This window comes from Tetranychus urticae, chromosome 1, assembly GCF_039701765.1.
Source record: "Tetranychus urticae isolate SD_2017Ah chromosome 1, NJAU_TeUrti_SD_1.0, whole genome shotgun sequence".
NCBI lineage: Eukaryota > Metazoa > Arthropoda > Arachnida > Trombidiformes > Tetranychidae > Tetranychus > Tetranychus urticae.
In genome coordinates this window covers 11,951,941-11,968,888 of record NC_142958.1, presented here as the reverse complement: position 1 = coordinate 11,968,888, position 16,948 = coordinate 11,951,941, and the positions used below count along the sequence as shown (strand labels likewise).

At 30.4% G+C, this 16,948-nt stretch overlaps 3 protein-coding genes and 1 pseudogene across 4 annotated transcripts; all 4 read right to left on the bottom strand.

Annotated features, from left to right (window-relative positions):
* Positions 1-5,092: 5,092 nt before the first annotated feature.
* LOC149094589 (crustapain-like) lies at positions 5,093-10,872 on the bottom strand (annotated as a pseudogene).
* On the bottom strand, positions 5,654-6,706 carry LOC107360994 (apolipoprotein D-like). Its single transcript, XM_015927713.3, has 5 exons — positions 6,557-6,706; positions 6,358-6,476; positions 6,215-6,294; positions 5,985-6,083; positions 5,654-5,899 (listed from the first exon to the last, which is right to left on the bottom strand). The coding sequence occupies exons 1-5, from the start codon at positions 6,656-6,658 to the stop codon at positions 5,748-5,750; spliced, it is 552 nt and encodes a 183-aa protein (XP_015783199.2). The 5' UTR covers positions 6,659-6,706; the 3' UTR covers positions 5,654-5,747.
* Positions 7,789-15,710, bottom strand: LOC107361013 (apolipoprotein D). 2 transcript variants are annotated; one of them, XM_089268157.1, is made up of 7 exons: positions 15,655-15,710; positions 12,605-12,616; positions 8,685-8,786; positions 8,494-8,609; positions 8,351-8,430; positions 8,121-8,219; positions 7,789-8,027 (listed from the first exon to the last, which is right to left on the bottom strand). In XM_089268157.1, exons 3-7 carry the CDS (start codon positions 8,784-8,786, stop codon positions 7,930-7,932), a joined length of 495 nt encoding a protein of 164 aa, XP_089124283.1. In that variant the 5' UTR covers positions 12,605-12,616; positions 15,655-15,710; the 3' UTR covers positions 7,789-7,929. The 2 variants fall into 2 exon arrangements, with proteins under 2 accessions (XP_089124283.1, XP_015783216.2); XM_015927730.3 differs by lacking the exons at positions 12,605-12,616; positions 15,655-15,710 and having other exon boundaries at positions 8,685-8,842.
* Positions 11,422-12,662, bottom strand: LOC107361023 (uncharacterized). The gene is made up of 5 exons (XM_015927740.3): positions 12,488-12,662; positions 12,289-12,404; positions 12,141-12,223; positions 11,950-12,048; positions 11,422-11,714 (listed from the first exon to the last, which is right to left on the bottom strand). Exons 1-5 carry the CDS (start codon positions 12,602-12,604, stop codon positions 11,611-11,613), a joined length of 519 nt encoding a protein of 172 aa, XP_015783226.2. The 5' UTR covers positions 12,605-12,662; the 3' UTR covers positions 11,422-11,610.
* Positions 15,711-16,948: the final 1,238 nt, after the last annotated feature.

Sequence of the window (16,948 nt, the reverse complement as noted above, 5' to 3'; positions counted from 1 at the left end):
ATTGGTGAACACATGAAAACACATGTGTTAACATCCATTATAAAACCTTTTTCTGATCAATTGTAATAAGCATTTCATGTTTACTTATAAAATTGCTGTTAACAACCAACTATTTCAACACTATCATCACCCATTCAGCTGATATTGGTCAACACAAATTGATTAGCTAATATTGAATAACATTGAAAAGGATGGTTAGTTAATCATATGGACTGTTATAAAGTACAAAGGTTCACACAATTCAAGATTGGTAGTCGATATAATGGCATGTTTCCACTCACCATCAACAATAATGGAATTAGTAAACCACAATTATAACGTAACCCTTAAAATCGTTATTATATTTGGATATTCAATTATCATGAAAGCATAGCCAATCGTCAATTAAACCATTGATTCAACCATTTTCCATTCGTTTTTTATATCTATTGATAAAAAAGAGATGATTTTGATTTAGTGTTCAACAGCATGAAATGATGGAGTTGTGAAGTTGTTAATATTAATAAAGTGTCCAGTATCAAAATGACAACAATTTAACCAAATTGTGAGACAGGGTCAACCTTGATTCAACAATAATTACGCTGATGATGATGGTATTATTTAACGTTTCACCCAAAGTATCTGAAACGAGAGGAAGGAAAAGAAGAGATAGATTAAATTGAAATTTTTTTATTAGACATGGTGATAATGTTGATAAAACAATTAGTTTCATATATAATAATTTAAGTGTAAACTGAATAGGGAGAAAGGCATAAAGAATGATAGAGATCATGAATGCCATTTTTTGGTAGGTAATTATTAATACAAGAGCAAGGAAGAGAGTTGGTTAGTTAAATTGAATTACAAGTTGAATTAAAATCTAAAAGGTTGTCAGGTTACTGATTTTTTAGTGTACATCGTGTTTGTATCACCATTTCACCTATTATAATGATAATTAAGTTAGTTAAATTAATGATATACATATAACTTACATCTATTACGTAGCATATTTCCAACAGCAAAGGCTTTCAAATTTTGGACTAAATTGTGACCTGGAACCAATTGAGGTCTTGCTCATCATCCTTAATAACAGTCAACATTCAAAATATCAATTAATGTACTTATCAACAATTAAAAGATCCCTTTCTATAGCAAAATTAGTCGCTAAATTAACAGTTTTGAGATCGATTGGTTAACATAAGTTTACTGGTCATTGCCATATGTTTTAACATGTGACTTAATACATTGGATTCCCCTTTCAGGCGCTCTTTATGAATTGTTAAATAATTGTAATTATGAGCATGAAAAACTGATACAAATGAAAAATTGTTTGATCAGAATTGTTTAATTATTAAATTTAATCGCCAATTTAAATAATTTGATTGTAAATTAGCAAATATAAGCAAAAGATCTAATGAGTTTAATGAGCTGTTTGTTGATTTTTACATTTGTACAAATTCACGTTAAATTGGTGAAACCAGTTTCTTTTTCATGTTTCAAGCTTCAAATCAGCAAGATTAATGAGTCTCATGAATTTAATTAAACTTGATCCTTATTCAATGAATTAAAATAACGATGCTTAGCATCAAACTGATCAACTTCAACACCTTTACCCACCTAATAACCAAAGATAATAATTCAAGTCAATTATTTACATGTCACCTACCAATCCCAATCCCAATAAAAATTACGTCTTCACCAGTGAAAAACAGAAAAGACAACTTTACTTTTATTTTCAAAACGATTTCTTCCATCTTTTCAATTTCATCACTTAAAAGTGATTCAATTGAATAAAGTTAGTTATCAATTGAATATTAATGATTAATGATAAAGTTTCTAGAGATGCGAAAACAAATTTTAACAGTGAATCAGTTGATTCTTATACAATTTAGGTTGAAACAGCAAAAGCAAATCACTCATGACTCAATTTTTCCAATAAAACAGCTTAGATTCATTTTCCATATAACTTATTTATGTGAATTTGTTTTTTAAAGTAACCATTACAGTGGAATGCGTGATTAGCTAAGCTTGGTAATGTAGCTCTAGGATCGATTGTTTTAAGTGACAGGTAATGCCTTAATTGAGCGATATTTTTGTTGATCAGATAAACAGCGCAATCGAAAGCAATCGTTCTATCCTTGGAAGCTATATCGCATTAAAGGCGAAAAACTCCTCCAGCTTTGTGAAGGATCAACATGATCAAGTAGACAGGAGATGGAACCATAAGGAATCAATGAATATCGTAAGGAATATCCAAAAATTTTGACATGAAACCAGGAAAAGCGTTGAGCCATTTCCATTGCGTTCACCTGAATTCAGGTTAATATAGATAATTGATCGCTGAGAGAACTATAATTGTAATCAACAGAAGAGTTGTCATTGATGAGGAAAAACTTGGACCAATCAAAGCTAATTTCCAGAAAGTAAATCCAATATCTTTCCTATCAACTCGGTAAAGAAACATGGCAACCTGAAAATAGTTGGATATTTTGTTGACATTTTACAAAAACTTATATTAAATAGTTTTAAATTTACCTGATATTTAATGTCATCTGGTAACGATCGATGTGTTAAATAGTAAAGATGATTTGAACAATTGTATGAAAATTGATGTACTGCACCCAATGATAATGTAATGAAGATTATGAAAACTGGTGGATTGATGAATTTAATAACTGAAAGTAAGTTTAAATTGATAGCTATTGTTGAGATTGGCTGAAACATGAAACTGTAAATGATCGCTGTAACCCTAAACAAAGAGGCTGGATAAAGGTAAATGATGAAATTGGTGAACATTGAATTGACTCGACTAGTTAATTGTATGGTTTTTGTGTGCATTTGGTGTAGATTGGTCAATTGTTGAGATGACCCAAGTCCACCAATTAAACGGTTAATGTGATTGAAAGAAGCTGATATAAGAATTGTCATCTCAACCAATAAACTACTATGAATAGTAAATGTCATTACAGTGGCATAATAATTGATCAATATGGAAATTAAATTGTGAATAAATGTGCACTTCGGATAATTCGGATAACGTTCCATGTTGATGATTGCAGCATCACAACAAAATACAAGTCCGATTATTAACATAAACACTTTTGATGCTTTCGATCTTCTCGATGAGATGAAATTTTGATTGTAATAATTTACTGGCAAATCAATTGAATGCCACAATTTTTTCATCTTTTCAATATCAACTGAATTGTATAGCCAGTCATGAGTTGATAACATGTAAAAATACCACAAATCACCCAACAAAATATTGATCGAGTAAATTTGGTTAACTTGGTCAAATTTGATTAAATTTTGTTGATACGAAAAATATCGATCCATCAATCGATTAACTACAAAAATGATGATTGCAATATTCCAGGTAAATTTGATCAACTTGCTTGATTTATAAACATGTTGAAGGTAAAAGTTTGTTATCACAATTTTTGACTTTTCAAGTTGAACATTTTTATTTTCAATTTTAACATTGATTGGGTTGTTATTGTAAATGTAGCTAATCATTTTGATTTTTAGGTTTTATCAATCGTAACAATTTGAGCAATGTTTTTTGTCGCATTTTCAACGTTTCAATTGAAAACATAGTTACTATGTTTTGTTTCAATTTCATTGATTCCCTGATTGTCAATTATCAACTTTGTAAATACGCAATTGCTGCTTTTTGATTTATTATTTCCGTGTTTACGTGTACCTTTGATGGATAATTAATGGTTTTCAATTATCAAATGATCTATTTTTATCCTTGATTGTATTAGTACGACAAACACTTTGATTAATTTTACCCAGCAGTTATTGATTTAAAGTTACACTTGTATTTCACTTACACCTGATTAAATTAAATAATTTAACCTTAGTGATTTTATTGATTGAATCATTGTAAATATTATGCGTCTCGTTTGATGCGTGAGCTTATTGTTGAAAATTCACCAAGAGCTGAAGAAGCAAAAGCAAAGTGAGTCGCGATCATTTTCATAGTTTTTGCACAATATTAGAGATCAAATGTTTTATAATGAACATTGTCGATTAACTGATGCGTATGTGTTCAATATCAACACTTTTTATACTCTATTTCATCATTTTATCAAATAATATAATCTAAATATCGAAATACAAAATTTTAGATAAAATACAAAATTCTATAAAAATTACTATGAATTACTGATCAAGTAACAGCTAACACTTTTAAAACAATGAATAATGAATTCAAGGTGAAAGATAAGTTTATTTGTGAATTTCATGAGAATTAGTGAAGATAATTTTCACAATCATACGATATTATATGAGAAATCCGATTATTTACTCGGAAATAAATCTATCACATTAATTAACAATAAAGTTTCTGGTTAAAAAGTTTAATTGGAACAAAGAAATTCTGGTTAATTTAGGTTTTTAGGTAAGAGAATGGAGATTATTCATTTGATACAAAATATCATTACCTGATTATGTTGGTTTCACAGAAATAATATTGATTGTTACATTATTAACAAGAAACGTTTGGTCATAATTTGAAAGGTTAATTAAAATCTTTCATCAAAAATCAATTGACTAACATTGTAAGTTAAGGGGAAAAATTATGTTACAAATATTTCGGGTTTCAATTTCTAGGAAATTTTAGGGTAAGAAGGCTGAAATTCTCAGGAAATGAGGATTGAGCTTTGGTCAATACTCTATTTAAATCTGGGGTCAATTTACACTTTGGGTCAAAAGTTATTCAGCATGAATAGTGACTTGAAAAAGTGTGTAAAAACTTTTTGAGTGTGAATTTTGATAAACTCTCTCAGACGCAAATAATTAGAAAATTTTATGAATACAATGATAGCAAATCGCTATAATATTGCAGGCAATTCTGATGAAAAAAAAACCTTATTTTCGATGAGAAAAACAACTATAATAATCGATTTATTATAGCAAGTTTTGAAAGAGACCACAAATCAGCAAATCTTTGAGGTAGCTGACAAAATTTCGCCTTTTACTGTGGCTCACGGTTTGTAAGAGTGTTAAATACAATGTAAGTTGTTACAACAAACTTTTTGGTTAAACAATCTTTGCTCAAAATTTTATCTGTCAATAAGTTCGAGTTTACACAAAAGTTATTGACAGTTTAAACAATTGGATAAGAAGCATAATCACTAATATCGCACATGCTACCTTTGTATAATCGTAAGTAACCCGATTCACCGAACAATATGCCCTAACTGTCCCTGACGATGCAAAATGGAGTATATTTTTCAGAGCCGTATCCAGCAACAGTTACAGCATGATTAATCAGGGTCACTTGAAATCTCAGTATTTAAAATACCAGATCAAAATGCAAAACGATGAAAAATAAGACAATTGTGTTCTCTTCGGGTGCGTCAGTTCATTTTTTATGGTTCAGTTCAAATTTGTGAGTCTAAAGCCTAAAGTTAATTTAAACCAAAATCCAGGGAAATGGCAAACTTTTGAGATTACCTTCGACTCAGATTTTTAACAGCAAAAGATTTCTGATGATTCTTATACAATTTAGGTTGAAAACAGCAAAATCAAATCACCAATTTATTAATAATTCACACTCATCACTCAATGTTTCTATTATAACAGCTGAGATTTATTTTCGCCGTTAAAATTAATGATCAGACATTTTTTGGATGAATGTCCGATGAAATAACTCCGTCTAACTATCATAATATCTAATTGTTATTTATTTATGTAAATTTTGTTGCTTGAAGTTATCAACCGTTACAGTGAAAATCACTTTTATTCTAGTTTGAATATGATTACTGGGGGACTGGCCAGTATTTACAGTCTTTTTGGATTATGGGTCCAATTCTTTCGCTAGAAACGCCAATTTTATTAACCAGCAAATCGGTTAGTTCGGCATACTTTTCAGCATCCATGGTGTTAGTCCTTGATAAAATCAAACCAGATACTGTGGTAGAAAGTAAAGTTGAATTATTAATACAAATCGATTCATATGAAGAAACATCTAGTTAGTCAGCACGAGAGATACTTACGAATATCTGAACGCCAAGGAAAAACAGCACAAGTGTAAGCAGCCAGATAGCTATCGTAGTCAGTATCGGCTATGTAAAAGGTAATTGGATATGGAGTCCCTAGAAATAGAAAGATGATTATGATAATTGTAATCGGAATTAGTGAAAAAATGATTCTTATATTGATCAATTGTTAAATAGTCAAATTAATAAGACACTTTATGCAATATAAAGCAGGCAAAAATACTTACTGTGTGACATAGCGTAGACATTGAGTAAATTTTGGTCATCAGCACGTTCGGCTAACATATATTCAGCATCCTTTGAACCACTAGATGAAAGATGAATTATTTGCATTACAAACAATTTAAATCAATAAGTTATGCTTACTTACTCAGTTAAAGTCGAAAGAATTGTACTATTGAAGTTGCCATCCTCTCGCGGAGTGTAATCCCATGTCATACAAGTAAAATTTTTAGTTGGTCCAGCGATTTCATACCATCGACCAGCAATCTAAGTCAATCAAACATAAAATTAATGGTTAAAGTCAATCGTAAATGTTAGATGAGTACATAAAACAATTATACACTTACTTTGCCAATATCAGCACCAGGAACAGTTGGAGGAACTGGACATTCACCAAGAGCTGAAGAAGCAATAGCAAAGACAACGAAAAGAGTGACGAACATTTTCATAGTTTTTTGCACAAAAGAAGAAATTAAATGTTTTTTTAATGAAACTTGTTGATTAACTGATGCTAATGTGTTTAATAACATTACTTTTTATACTTTATTTCATCAGTTTATCAATAATATCATCTAAATATCTAAATACAAAATCTTATATTTACTGCGAATTACTGATCAAATAAGTTATAACACTTTTAAAACAATGAATAATGAAATCAAGTTAAAAAGATAAGTTTGTTTTTTGTGAAGTTCATGAGAAGGGAATCAAGATTATATTCACTATCATGCTATATTTAACGAGAAATTTGATCATTATTCACAAGTGGTTCCATTTAAAGCATTAATAAGCAATATATTAATAATTCTTGGTAAAACAGTTATAATGCAACAAAGAAATTCTGGTTAATTTTGCGTTTTCAGGTAAGATAATAGAGATTATGTTAAGTTTCAATTGTAAATCCAATTTCATAGAAACTGTCAATCAGAAAAATCAGATTGTAAAAATTGACTCAATTTTACGTGCTTGCAATCAGCAAAGGATTGAACGGAAATTTAAATGTCTGTTCAAGAAAGGCTCTTCATCTCAAAATGATTTTGACATGGGTTTTCATCAGGAATTCAGTTCTTTTCGATTTTGATTGATTTTATGTTGCTCAGTAAAAAAACTTCATGATTAATCTTATTTCTCTTCAGATAGTTCTAAAAGGAATTTCACGACTGATCAAATTATTAACAAGCTATCAATTCTAAGGATAGATATTATTCTGATCATCGATTAAGATTTCATTGTGGAGCTGATGATAATAAATTCAAAGTGGTACAATCAACTAAAGATACAAATACATCTAACCGATGGACTACTACTACAATTAGTGCCGCTCGATGGACAATTTCACAATTTTCAAAATAATTGCTGTGATTTCCCATTTCATCGCATAAGTTTTTCAGTTGAATTAAGTTAGTCATCTAATATTAATTATGACTTGAAAAAATCAAGAAATGGATATTACGATTTAATTATATTTATTTGCTTCTTCATCTTTTGAACAAAAAAACCTTTCCGATTGTATGGTTCAACAAAGCAATAACTATTACTTGATATCAGATGAGCAATTGAATAAATCAATAACAATTGATTAATATATATTTATTTATATTTGTTTATAATGTTGTTTAAAGTTATCAACCATTACAGTGGAAATTCAATTTTATTCGAGATTGAATATCATGACTAGGAAAATGGTCAATATTTAGTCTTAATGGATTACTGGTGCAACTCAGTCGCGAGAAACGCCAATTTTATTAACCAAATCGGTCAGTTCGGCTAACTTGTCAGCATTCATAGTTTCAGTCCTTGATAAAACATAACGCGCATCTGTGATTATTAAGAAAGTTGAATTATAATATTATTAACCAAAATCAATTTACAAGAAGAAACGTCTAGTTTGTTAGCTTGAGCGATACTTACGGATAGCGGAGTGATGAGGGAAAATAAAACAATCATAAGCAGCCAGATAGCTATCGTAATCAGTATCGACTATATTGATGGTAGTTTGGTATCGAGACTCTGAAAATTATGATAGAGAATTGTTAATTGTGATGAAAAATGATAGAAAAAATAATTCTTATATTGATCAATTGTTAAAATGCCAAATGAATCAGACACATCATGTTATACAAAGTAGATAAACTACTTACTATGGTACGGATCGGTGACATTGAGTACGTTTTGATACTCAGTACGTTTGACTAACGCATATTCAGCAGGCAGTGAACCACTAGACGAAAGATGAATAATTTGCATTACAAACAATTTAAATCAATCAATTATGCCTACTTACTCAGCTATACGAGCTGTAAAATTAAAGTCTCCATCTTCTCGAAGAGTGAAATCCAATGTAAAAGTTGTTGCATTTTCTGGCCAAGATTCTACAGTTTGATACCATCGTCCGACAATCTAAATCAATAAAACACCAAATTAATGGATAAGTCAAGCATTTTGGCTAAACACTTCGAATTGTTGTGAACTTACTTTGCCAATATCAAAACCAGGAATAGTTGGAGGAACTGGACATTCACCGAGAGCTGAAGAAGCAACAGCAAAGACAACGAAGAGAGTCGCGATCATTTTCATGGTTATAGCACAAAAGAAGAAATAAATGTTTTTTAATGAAACTTGTTGATTAACTGAGGCTAATGTGTTTAATAGCATTACTTTTTATACGTTATTTTATCAGTTTATCAATAATATCATCTAAATATCTAAATACAAAATCTTATATTTACTGCGAATTACTGATCAAATAAGTTATAACACTTTTAAAACAATGAATAATGAAATCAAGGTAAAAAGATAAGCTTGTTTTTTGTGAAGTTCATGAGAAGGGAATCAAGATTATATTCACTATCATGCCATATTTAACGAGAAATTTGATCATTATTCACTCAGAACATAATAAGCATTGCAATTCCTGGTTAAACGACAAGTAAATTCTGGTTGATTTTGTGTTTTTAGGTAAGAGAATTGAGATTGGTTCATTCGATACAAAATATCATTCGTTAATTATTTTGGTTTCACAGAAATATAATAATATTAATTGTTACATTAGTATCAAGAATCGATTCCATAACTATTTTAAAATGTTTGCTTTGTCTTTGCTAGTTCTTTGGACCGCATTTCACTGTGGCTCGTAATTTGCAAGAGTGTTAACCAATAACAGCAAAAGCATGGTTCAGATGCTAAGGGTCATTTGAGCCCTCAAAAGTGTTTAAAATACTAGATCTAAAGAAAAAAATGACTATTTCGTTTTCTATCGATGCTGAAATTTCCTTACTCATAATTTTGGACTGGCGCAACAACATGTTCAGAAACTACAGCTGAAAGGGCTTCCTCATCACTTTCTGGTATAGAGACAAAAGATGCGATTGAAGCACCCTTGTTGGATTCATTGTATCGTCATGTGTGGTAATCTCGTCCGTCACCAGAAATGTATGGGTAAGATTTTTCAGTATCGATACCTTTGTTGTCTTTAACATATAAGAAAGCATTATCCATCCAACCCCCAGCGCATCCTTGAGTACTATAGTTCCATGAGCAATCCAACACGTTTTGTACTGAAAGTTCAACAAGTTTACCAGTTTTTTGGGCATGGGCTGCTTCCATAGCAGCGATGGCTGAGAAAGTCCTGATGATGGCTTTATACGCTCTGTTCTGAAATTTTCTTCGATAGCAGTGATAGCAGCACACACCACAATTCCTTTGTTCTTTGACTACACTAACGATTTCTATGGTTGGTCAATCAACAAAGGCTGGAGCTTTGGCGGTGTAATTCGCCTTGTGAATGAGAGGTGCGGATCGACGAACAGTTTAGTTTGAATCCAATATGCTTTGCTTCATCAGTAGTCTGCAAGCAATTTGATGATTTTAATTATTTGTTAATAATTCTTGAGTTGAGTTTCAAAGTTTTCAACTCACCAAATCAGAGAACTTTTGATTCCTATTCTGTAGGTAACTTCACTATTGTCTTGTCTTTCATAGCCTTGATCTTTTCCGATTTCTGAGGGAAACTTCGTCTGTAAGTTTCTTCTGCATAAGATTCGTAAGAATTGCCATATTTAGTCTGTAAAACAAAAATACACGGATAAAAATCGCCACACAACTTGCAACAACAAAATAATTTGACTTTTGATATTCTGGTTCTCTTATGCACTAGTTAATGATTTACGATTGTTAGTTTTTGATTGTAGGTATAAGCTTGAATTGTATCAAAATATGTCTAATGTTATTTAAATTGTTCATTTCTTCAAACCCAATTAATTTACCTTTTACCTTCTCTCAACTTACATTTTAACATTAATACAATTATCGTTCTCTTATTGTTATTTCATCTTCAAAACCATTTTAATTGCAATAATTAATGGGTTAATTGTAAACATAAAGGATTTAAGGTGTGATTAAGTTTTTCTTGTTGTTTTTCATTCCGTTACTTTCATTTTACTGCTGAATGTTTCTGTCTGGTCACAATTGGCCTATGAATTATTTAACCAAACTTTTAATCATGTTAGTTATTCTCATAGTTTAATGAAATATCGTTCATTTCAATCGCTAATTTGCCTTCCAATCTGAATTTGTTGACTTCACAATTGATGTTCACCTTTCATCGTCTTTTGCTTCTTTTTATTTACCTCGATTGTTGAAAATTAATTATTACCATTTCCATTCCAAGATAGAGTCAATCAATTATTCCTTTATATTAACCACATTCACAACAATGGATTTCTGTCTTTTTTCATTAACAGAAACTTATTTCTCTTTGAATCTACTGTCGCTTTTGATTCCTGCTTTTTTATGTTTCATTTTCATTTTCAATTTAAATTTTATTTTAGATCATAATTGATTGAGACAATTTCATCATTATAATTGATCAAAATGATGTTAATCTTGTCTGGGAAATGAATAACTTAACCTTCAATATATCGTTTACTGATCAATCCTACTAATCATTTGCCATTTATATTTCAGATACTTTTTTCATTCATCGCTTATACACATGATTCTCACGTTAAGATGCTAATATTGAACCTTTAATTTGCGAGGATTTGCAATTCAAAATTCTAGTCTTTAAATGTGCATTGAATCTATCGTACGCAGTGAAAAGAAATTCGCGATCAATCATGATCGCTGCATTCGCTAATATATTTTAATATTCAATTGTTATTGTTATCTAGAACTTTCAAGCTCTTTTAAAATGGTATTGATTGAATTGTAATTTAGTATTTAGTATAATTGAAATCATTATTTCATTTTAATGAATTTTATGTCAAAATGAAGCCACATTTCTGGGCATTTTGGTGTAAATTTTTTTGTTTAAGGTTATCAACCATTACAATGAAAATTCAATTTTATTCAAGTTTGAATATCGTTACTGGGAAACTGGCCAATATTTAGTCTCAATGGATTATTGGACCAACGCTGTCTCTAAGAACTTTCTAATCAGATCGGTCAGTTCGGCTAGCTTGTCAGCACTCATGGTGTTAGACCTAGATAAAACCAAAGGGCCAACTGTAATAATAAAGAAAGTTGAATTATTATTAGTGAAAATCAATTTGCATGAAGTAACATCTATTAGGCTGATCCAATCAAAATTTCCGGATTTTGATTCTTGATAACTTTTTTATTTCTTAATGGAATCTTATGATTTTTACATCAAGTAATATGTGCACCTTCTAGATCAACTACATGTTGTCATTTTTCTTCTAACTTCTAATAGTTAATAGTCAGCTTGAGAGGTACTTACTGGGGAAAGAGCGAGTAGGAAGATAAAAGCACATGTAACCAGCCATATAGTGAATGTAATCGACATCCAGTATATTCAATGACATTAGGTATGGATACTCTGGGAATAGAAAAAATAATTATAAACATTTTTAGTTAAAAAGTGTGTTATAAGAAAAATCATGTTATATGAAGTAGGCAGAAATTACTTACTTTTTGACATGTCAGGATAGATGTTGAGTAAATTTTCATTATCAGAACGTTCACCTAACAAATTTAAATAAATCTTTTCACCGCTAGATCATGGATGAATAATTTGAATTACAAAAAAATGCAAAACTAATCAGTTATGCTTACTTACTAATGTAAAGCTTCGGGAATCGTAACATTGAAGTTTCCATCCTTTCGAGGCATGAAATAAAACGTAGACGGTGGGTCTGACGTTGGTGGAGAAATTACATGCCAAAGACCGGCAATCTAAATCAATCAACAAATTAATGGATAAAGTAAATGTTGGCTGAAAACATCACATTAACCTTACTAAGCTGTTATGAACCTACTTTATCAATATCAGCACCAGGAGTAGTTGGAGGAACTGGACATAAATTTTGAGTTGGAAAAGCAAAAGTCGATGCAGCAAAAGCAAAGACAACGAAGAGAGTCGCGATCATTTTCATAGTTTTGCACAAAAGGGGAAAATAAATGTTTTATAGTGAAACTTGTTAATAAACTGATGCTAATGTGTTCAATATTAACACCTTTTCTCTATATACTCTATTCCCTCAGTTTATCAAATAATATCATCTAAATATCGAAATACAAAATCTAAGATAAATCGCTATGAATTACTCAATCAAGAATAACACTTTTCAAACAATGAATAATGAAATCAAAGTGAGAAGATGAGTTTTTATTTGTGAATTTCACGAGAAGAAGAGAAAGGTAAAATTAACTATCATGCCATATTTAACGAGAATTTGATCATTTACTCCGAAAAATTTTGTCTTTCATATTGATTAGCAATACAATTTCTGGTTAAACAGTTGAATGAAACAAAGGAATTCTCGTTAGAGAATGGAGATTGTGTTCATTGGAAACAAATTATTCACTGATCATGTTGATCCCACAGAAATAATATTGATTGCTACATTAATAGCAAAAATTCATATGTAAGGTGCGACCTAAAAAGTTTGCAACCTCTCTTATTGTGCGTACGTTGATTTGGGCTTATCCCATTATTAAAATGCTTTTATGTTGTTCTTTTACGGTAGATATTGATAATAAGACAGACTCATATAAAATTTTGTGGCTGAAGTCCACTGAAATCGATTTAAGCCTTCGGCAATTTGAAAAACGCGCCAAATTTTTCGAATTCATTTTTTTGGCCTGTCGACCAGAATTTTCATAGTTTGTTATTCTCTCATCGTTCCTGAGTCTTTTGTTTGCCAGATAAACACTGAATTCTGAAATTTCTAAGGCCCTCAGAGTTTTGCCACACTGATACAAAGTAAGGCAGAGACTAGTCAAAAAATCATGTTCCGTTTATTGAATGTTTAAGGTTCATTTTCTGATTTTCTACTGAATCAATATATGCAAAAAATATATCAAAATGTTCCTTATATTTCAACTAATCATGTAATCTAAAAATGGTGCCCAAATGTCTAGTCTAAGAGGAGCTATGACTAAAAAACCGTTTGGTTGCAAACTTTTTAGGTCGCACCTTATATGCTAAAAAATAATATGATCCTATTGATTTTAAATATGATATGTTCCAGCAGAAGTATGTCTCATCAAAATCTACCTCCATGAAATTGCATTCGAATTGCATGCGAAATTACATGAAATCGAATGTTATTTTTTGAAACCCTTACACTTACTTACACTTCACTAATGAAGATACTTGAGCATTCTTTGCTTTCTATTTTTGCTGGGCTTTCCTTATCTAAACCTTTATCATCAGAACTGTGAGTAAAACTCCAGTTGAAGATAATTTGTGGAAGAATGGTTGATTCAGGAATAAAAGTACCAAACACCAGACTAGAATAATGTTTTCATTTTTAACCATTTTCTCAATACTTTTCACCCTTGCAGCTTCAAATCCTTTGGTTAATTCGTTGGGTTAGAAGTCAAATGCTGATTATTCATGCTGTTTGCAAGTTTCTTATCATTATGTACGATAAATTCAGTTCATTCAATAAAAAACCATGTCAATAAGAAAAACTAAAAACTATTATAAAATAAAATCTGGTTCTACAGCTGAACAAAATGAAATCTAAGTTTAAACTTTGAAAGTGATTTTTGAAAAGTCCGCAGAGAATCAGAGAAATCTTTTAATTACACGAATGGTTTCAGTCTTATGTCGCTAAAGGAGCATCAGGTTGCAATTCTGATTGAAAGACAATCCATATTCACAATTCTTTTGAATATATAATAGATTGTCTTTCCAACCACCCTGAAAATGATTTTGTCAAGAGTTCCTGAAAGCTCAAGTATCGTTTGCTGCTCTAGTCCAGTTATGTCATCATTCGGTAGTAAGTTTCTTTGCCACCATTTTGACGTAAAAATGATTGACCAGGAAAGTTTTTTCACTGTTACAATCAATCGACATCTTATTAAAAAATCCCAAAAGAAAACGCAAGAATAAGAAATACAAAATTTGATATTTTGCTTTTGTAACATTTGTAATATTTATTTTGCAATGGAAAAAGCCTTTCTTTAAGAACACTTAAGAAATTTCCCTTCGAGTTGAGAGTTGAAACTTTGATCTTCTTTTTCGTACATTTAGAGGTACCAGATTTTTCACCAAACTCTTTACTCTTTACTCTTGAATCTTCACTCAAAAGACAAAGTTGTACATAAAATCCTGGTCCAACAATGAACCATCAACCTTAATAACAAAAAAGTTTTCCCTCACTGAATGTTATTGGATACTGATTCTGCATTTTCCTCCCAGTCCCTATTTTCGTTAATTTCACAGAGATTTGAATTCTGAGGTTAGATTTCCTATTTTTCGTTGAAGTTAGAGCTTTTTTGCTGTGTAGAATTGAATAAATCAATAACAGATGATGAATGCATATTTATAAATATTTATTATAAAATGGGTTGTTTAGGGTTATCAGCTAATACAGTGAAATTCAATTTTATTCAAGTTTTGATATCATGACTGGAAAATGGTCATCGTGATATTCAGTCTTAATGGATTTTCGGGGCAACTTTATCGCTGGAAACACCTTTTATATTAACCAACAAATCAGTCAGTTCGCCATACTTGTCAGCATTCATAGTTTCAGTCCTCGATAAAATCATACGCCCATCTGTGATGATCATGAAAAGTTAAATTATAATATTATTAACCAAAATCAATTTACATGAAGAAACGTCTAGTTAGTCAGCTTGAGAGACACTTACGAACGGCGGAGTGATGAGGAAAAATGAGACAAGTATAAGCTGCCAGATAGCTATCGTAATCAGTATCGACTATATTGAAAGTATTTTGGAATCGAATCCCTATAAATTGTAATAATATTTATTAATTGTAATGAATAATAGAAAATAATTGTTATAACGATCAATTGTTAAATTGACTAATGCATCAGACACATCATGTAATAGAGTAGACAAAAATTACTTACTGTGGTCCGGATCAGTAAAATTGAGTACATTTTGATTATCAGTACGTTTGGCTAACGAAGAGAGTCGCAATCATTTTCATGGTTTTTGCACAAAAGAGGAAATTAAATGTTTTTTTAATGAAACTTGTTGATTAACTGATGCTAATGTGTTCAATATTAACACCTTTTATACTCTATTGCATCAGTTTATCAAATAAAATCATCTAAATATCGAAATACAAAATCTAAGATAAATTGCTATAACTCAATCAAGAATAAAACTTTTCAAACAATGAATAATGAAAAGAGAAGTGAGAAGATAAGTTTGTTATTTGTGAATTTCATGAGAAAAAAATGTAGATTATATTCACCATTATGCTATATTTACCGAGAAACTTGATCATTTACTCAGAAATAATTTCATTTAAAACATCAATAAGTGATACAATTCTTGGTTAAAACAGTTATAATGAAACAAATAAATTCTGGTTAATTTTGGGTTTTTAGGTATGAGAATGAGCATTATGTTGATTTCGCAGAAATACATGTGATATTGCTTGTTACATTAACAACAAGAAATGTTTGATCACAATTTGTAAGTTTATTTCACACCTTTAATCAAAAATCAATTAGCTATGTTATTGTTTCACTTTGATGCCGGTCTTCCCATCGTGAATTTGGCTCTTTTCAATCGCAATCGCCTGGAATTGTCTATTAATTCAGGTGAATTTGGCTGCTTTTAGGCCATCAACCACTACATTTCAATCAAAATTCTTGTCACCAAATCAAAATCATGTTTTAATGAAACTTATTGATCAACTGATCTAATATGCTTAAACATCACAGGTTTTATGCATTATTGACATGCAATTATCAAATAATTTGACTCTTGCTATTCTGACCTTCTTATATTACAATAGTTGATGACTTACGATTATTAGTTAATGTTTGTATTAATGTTAATATTTGATAAAAGCTTAAATTGTATCAAAATATGTCTAATGTTATTTAAATTGTTCATCTCTTCAAACCCAATTAATTTACTTTTACCTTCTTCCAATCAACTTATATTTTAATTTTAATACGATTATCGTTCTCTTATTGTTATTTCAACTTCCAAACCATTTTAATTGCAATAATTAATGGGTTAATTGTAAACATAAAGGATTTAAGGCGCGATTAAGTTTTTCTTGTTGTTTTTCAATCCTTTACTTTCATTTTACTGTTGATTGTTTCTGTCTGATCACAATTAACCTATGAATTTTTAATCATGTTAGTCTCATAGTTTAATGAAATATCGTTCATTTCAATCGCTAATTTGCCTTCCAATCTGAATTTGTTGCCTTCACAATTGATGTTTACTTTTCATCGTCTTTTGCTTCTTTTTATTTAACTCGATTGTTGAAATTA

Coding starts and splice junctions, on each gene's coding strand:
- LOC107360994 (XM_015927713.3), bottom strand. CDS start 6,658: ATGAAAATGTTCGTCACTCTTTTCGTTGTCTTTGCTATTGCTTCTTCA. Junction 6,477..6,556: donor CTGGTGCTGATATTGGCAAA/GTAAGTGTATAA, acceptor TGATTGACTTAG/ATTGCTGGTCGATGGTATGA. Junction 5,900..5,984: donor TCCTTGGCGTTCAGATATTC/GTAAGTATCTCT, acceptor TTTCTACCACAG/TATCTGGTTTGATTTTATCA.
- LOC107361013 (XM_089268157.1), bottom strand. CDS start 8,786: ATGAAAATGATCGCGACTCTCTTCGTTGTCTTTGCTGTTGCTTCTTCA. Junction 8,610..8,684: donor CTGGTTTTGATATTGGCAAA/GTAAGTTCACAA, acceptor TTATTGATTTAG/ATTGTCGGACGATGGTATCA. Junction 8,028..8,120: donor CCCTCATCACTCCGCTATCC/GTAAGTATCGCT, acceptor TAATAATCACAG/ATGCGCGTTATGTTTTATCA.
- LOC107361023 (XM_015927740.3), bottom strand. CDS start 12,604: ATGAAAATGATCGCGACTCTCTTCGTTGTCTTTGCTTTTGCTGCATCG. Junction 12,224..12,288: donor ATTCCCGAAGCTTTACATTA/GTAAGTAAGCAT, acceptor TCCATGATCTAG/CGGTGAAAAGATTTATTTAA. Junction 11,715..11,949: donor TCCTACTCGCTCTTTCCCCA/GTAAGTACCTCT, acceptor TTATTATTACAG/TTGGCCCTTTGGTTTTATCT.